This window comes from Plectrocnemia conspersa, unplaced genomic scaffold (genome assembly GCF_051122295.1).
Source record: "Plectrocnemia conspersa isolate PC_06_02 unplaced genomic scaffold, ASM5112229v1 ptg000005l, whole genome shotgun sequence".
NCBI lineage: Eukaryota > Metazoa > Arthropoda > Insecta > Trichoptera > Polycentropodidae > Plectrocnemia > Plectrocnemia conspersa.
Window position 1 is genome coordinate 13,095,337 of NW_028277169.1, and position 4,213 is coordinate 13,099,549.

Consider the following 4,213-nt stretch of genomic DNA (forward strand, 5'->3'; position numbering starts at 1 on the left):
TTACACTGTGTCCTGTTGCTGCTCCACTGGTAAGAGTGCTAGCCTGCTGACTGCACGTTTGGTGATGCCGCTAGGCGTTTTTACCGAGACAACGCGTACAACTCCATCTTCTCCTGGCTGCAACCCGATCACCCGTCCAAGTTGCCATTGAAGAGGAGGCAGATTGTCCTCCCTCAACAACACCATGTCGCCAATGTCAGGATTGGAGGAACCCGATCTGAAGCTGCGCTGCTGCATCAATGTCACATACTCCTTGGACCACCTGGCCCAGAAGTGCTGCACCAGCTGCTGTAAACGTCTGTACTGAGACAGCCGTGACTCCGGCACGTCGTGCACGTTTTCCTGGGGACAAGCAGTTAGTGGCTCGCCGATAAGGAAATGACCAGGAGTCAATGGAATGAGGTCATTTGGATCATTGGAACTTGGAGTGAGCGGACGCGAATTTAATACTGACTCGATCTGCGCAACGATGGTACTGAAGGCCTCATATGTTAAGGACGCGTTTCCCATTACCCTTACCAGATGTCGCTTGGCTGATTTGACAGCCGCTTCCCACAGACCGCCAAAATGCGGTGACCGTGGTGGTATGAATCTCCATTTAATCCCTTGTTCAGCTAACGAAGCCGGAACTTCCTTGAAGTCGGCAGATCTTAGAAGCCTTCCTAGCTGACGAGAGGCTCCCACAAAATTCGTGGCATTATCGGAGTGCAACTCGGCAGGTTTGCCCCTCCTCGCGATAAATCGTCTCAAGGTGTTCATGAACTCATTTGTAGTGAGTCCCGTGACAACCTCCAGGTGCACTGCCTTTGTCGCAAAGCACACAAAGACACACACATAGCCTTTCACCATTGATCGGTTCCGATATGCTTTGGTGGACACATCGCAGAATCCGACCAATTTGATCTTAGACAGATACTGCGCAAACCCATGGCGTGGGACAACTGTTGCCTTTAGGCCATTTAAACCCCCGTACAACAATTGCCAGGAGCTGAATAAAGAGCTGGGGATTTTATAATCCCAGCCAAGCTTCTCTTTCCACAACTGCTGCATGTATATTTTTAATATTACAACAACGAGACCGACGAGACCCAGTGGATCAAAAATTTGTGCGATCGACTTGAGGATCTCCCTTTTGGTCACTGGGAGTGTCTCCGGGAACGCTGCCATAAAAAATAACCTATCTGTTCTCGTTTCCCAGCCCATTCCCAGTGTCGTTGACTCATTCGTCTCAATGATATGGTGAGAGATCTGCCCCTTTGCGTCCTCCTTGAGATCGCTTATCACCCTTGGCTCGTTTGACAGCCATTTTCTCAGGGTGAAACAGCCCTTTCTCAATATGACGTCAATTTGAGACCGTAATGCCTTAAGGGCCACAATGGATTCTGCTCCGGTGAGCAGGTCATCAACATAAAAATCATTTTTTATGACTGCAGAGGCTGCAGGAAAATCAACCTCTGCCTCGGCTGCAAGTTGATGCAGGTAACGCACCGACAAAAATGAAGCTGGAGCTGTCCCGTACGTTACTGTGTTCAGCTGGAACGATTTCACGTCGTCCCGTGGGTCAGATCGCCACAAGATTTTTTGAAATCTCCTATGGGAGGCGTGAACCTGAACCTGCCGGTACATTTTCTCTATGTCAGCCGTAATGACATACGCGAACCGACGAAAACGAATCAACACGACAAAAATATTCTGCTGTAGTTTTGGACCAACCATCAGTAGATCATTGAGCGAGGCACCGTTGCTGGACTTGAACGATGCATCGAAAACCACTCGGAGCTTGGTTGTGAGACTACTTTCCTTTATCACAGCATGGTGTGGAATGTAGTAACCCTCGTCCCTTATGGACGGATCGGTGGGAAGCTCAGACATGTGACCAAGAGAGATATACTCTTTAAGAAAGTCAGTATACTCATCCCGAATCTTTACCGACTTCGCCAGCTTTCTCTCTAAAGCAAAGAACCGCTTAAGCGCTGGCTCGTATGATACACCCAAAGTGCGGTCATCGGTTTTGAATGGAAGGCGTACAACAAATCTACCTTCCGTTGTACGACTTGTTGAACCCTTGAATTCTTCCTCGCACTTGTCGCTGTGACTAGCTCTTAGGTCATTACTGACCTCTTCGAGCTCCCAGAACTTTTTTAACTGCCTGTCCATCTGCACCAAGCTAAGATTGCAGGCAGGATCTTTAGCGGCCGGTGCTAAGATGCTACCCGACACTATCCACCCAAATATGGAATTTGCCAGAATTACTACTGACCCATCCTCAAGTTCGATTCTTTTGCGCCCACTGCGCATTGATTCAAAGAACCAACTTGCGTTAAGGATGACATCCACCTCTCCCGGCAAATCAAATTCATTGTCTGCTAGTTGGATATATCTAGGGATGGCCCTACGTACATTGCTGTTGGCCATGCTTGGAATTTTTGCAGTCAATTTCGGCATGACCATAGCGTCAATTACCGACCACTGCTTTTCCTTCCTCGAGGCTATTTTTAGCTTTACAGAGCCTTGACTAGCAGCCACAGACTCCGCTACACCCACTATATTAGCGCTAGATTTGCGGATGTTCAAACCCAGCCTGTCAACCAGTGCACATGATACAAGGTTCGTCTCAGCGCCAGTGTCAAGAAGGGCACGGCAGACTTGCGTGGAATCATTTCGACCCCGGATGGATAATTTTACCGTCGAAAGTAAAGCTATTTGCGATACTACCTTACCGGTTTGACCTGGCCGGCAGGCCATTACAGCGGACATTGTCGCTTTTGGAGCTTCTGCTCGATCCCTATCTTCATGGAGCAAAAAGTGATGCCTTTTTGCACACACTGAGCAGCAACTGCCCCTGCAATTACCAGCACTATGACCTTTCCGCAGGCAATTAAAACATAGTGCGTTTCGTTTCACGATGACCCACCTTTTATGGACATGCAATTGTTTGAAACTGGGGCACTCACCCAACTTGTGAGTCCCCTTGCACTGAGGACATACCTCGCGCAACGGCTGATGGCTCACTTGGTGAACAACTTTAGGCTCCTTAATGGGGACCTGAGTCGGGATAATTGTGTTTTCCAACACTTGATGTTTCGTTTTTAGAAATGTTAACAACGCCTCGAACGTTGTCAATTTGATTGTTAGTGCTGTCGCTTCCCATTCGCGGGCCAGCACCACTGCCAATTTTGACACGATGACCTGCACTAGGACAAAATCCCAATGCTGCACTGGCAGCCCAAGACCTTCCAGTGCTCTTACGTGCAACGTAGCCGCATCGATCAGCTTCCTTAACCCCACATGGGAGCTGGCGCTAACTGTCGAAATACTGAGCAGTGCTCTCCAGTGCTCAGTGGCCAAAATTTTCGGGTTGTCGAACCGTGATCGCAACAACTCCCATGCGAGGTCAAATGACTGACCTGCGGACTCTATACCGCGAAGGACCTCAGCGGCTTCTCCCTTGACCGAAGTCAACAAATAGTGGACTTTCTCTTGATCTGATATGTTTGCCTTTCGGCAAACAATATTTAGAAAAAGGCTAGAGAAATGCGGCCAATCTTTGTAGTTACCTTCAAATAAAGGCAACCGAAGGGCAGGTAATGAGACATTAGTAGGCGGTGCGACTGTTGGGAGGGGGGGTTGCCCCCGTGCATATTGCACTATTAACTCTTTCGCGGCGTAAATGGCTTTGTAATAATCCCTTTCGAACGCCGAGGTAGCTTCATCTTCCACCTCACCTATGGTGCATTCGATGTCCTCCTGGACCTGCCTGAAGGTCCTTAAGACATCCACAACGTCATCAAGATGTACTTGAAGACCCGTCGCGTCTCCTCTCGACACGCAGCCCTCAACAGCGTCGGCAAATCGCTTAAGCTGCGACTGCAGCCTAGAACGCTTCAGTATGTCGCGTTTCGACATATTGACTCGAGGGAAAAGTTTGAGGTTAGGAAATAACAAGTGGGGAACGGCTAACCACTAACCTAAATGTCCTTTCCTCCGTCTGCGCAGCTTCTCGACCCGGCGGCTTCCCTGTGATGCCCCGCAGTTGCTCAGCTGCTGCTGCCCCGAATGCTTCCTCAGCGAAGCGCTGGTGGTCCATCCGGCTCGTAGGACCAAATGTTGCGACCTCTCCCCTTTGGAGATGGCCGTCTTTTCTTTTCGAAGGACCACCGTCTCTCGACGGAATTAAACGCCTCTAACCATAGAAATGCTTTATTATCAGAGT

The 4,213-nt window shown here is 49.3% G+C and overlaps 1 protein-coding gene across 1 annotated transcript; it reads right to left on the reverse strand.

The window, feature by feature from the left end:
- Positions 1–3,906, reverse strand: LOC148234888 (uncharacterized). Its single transcript, XM_088186009.1, has one exon. It carries the CDS (start codon positions 3,904–3,906, stop codon positions 1–3), a length of 3,906 nt encoding a protein of 1,301 aa, XP_088042135.1.
- Positions 3,907–4,213: the final 307 nt, after the last annotated feature.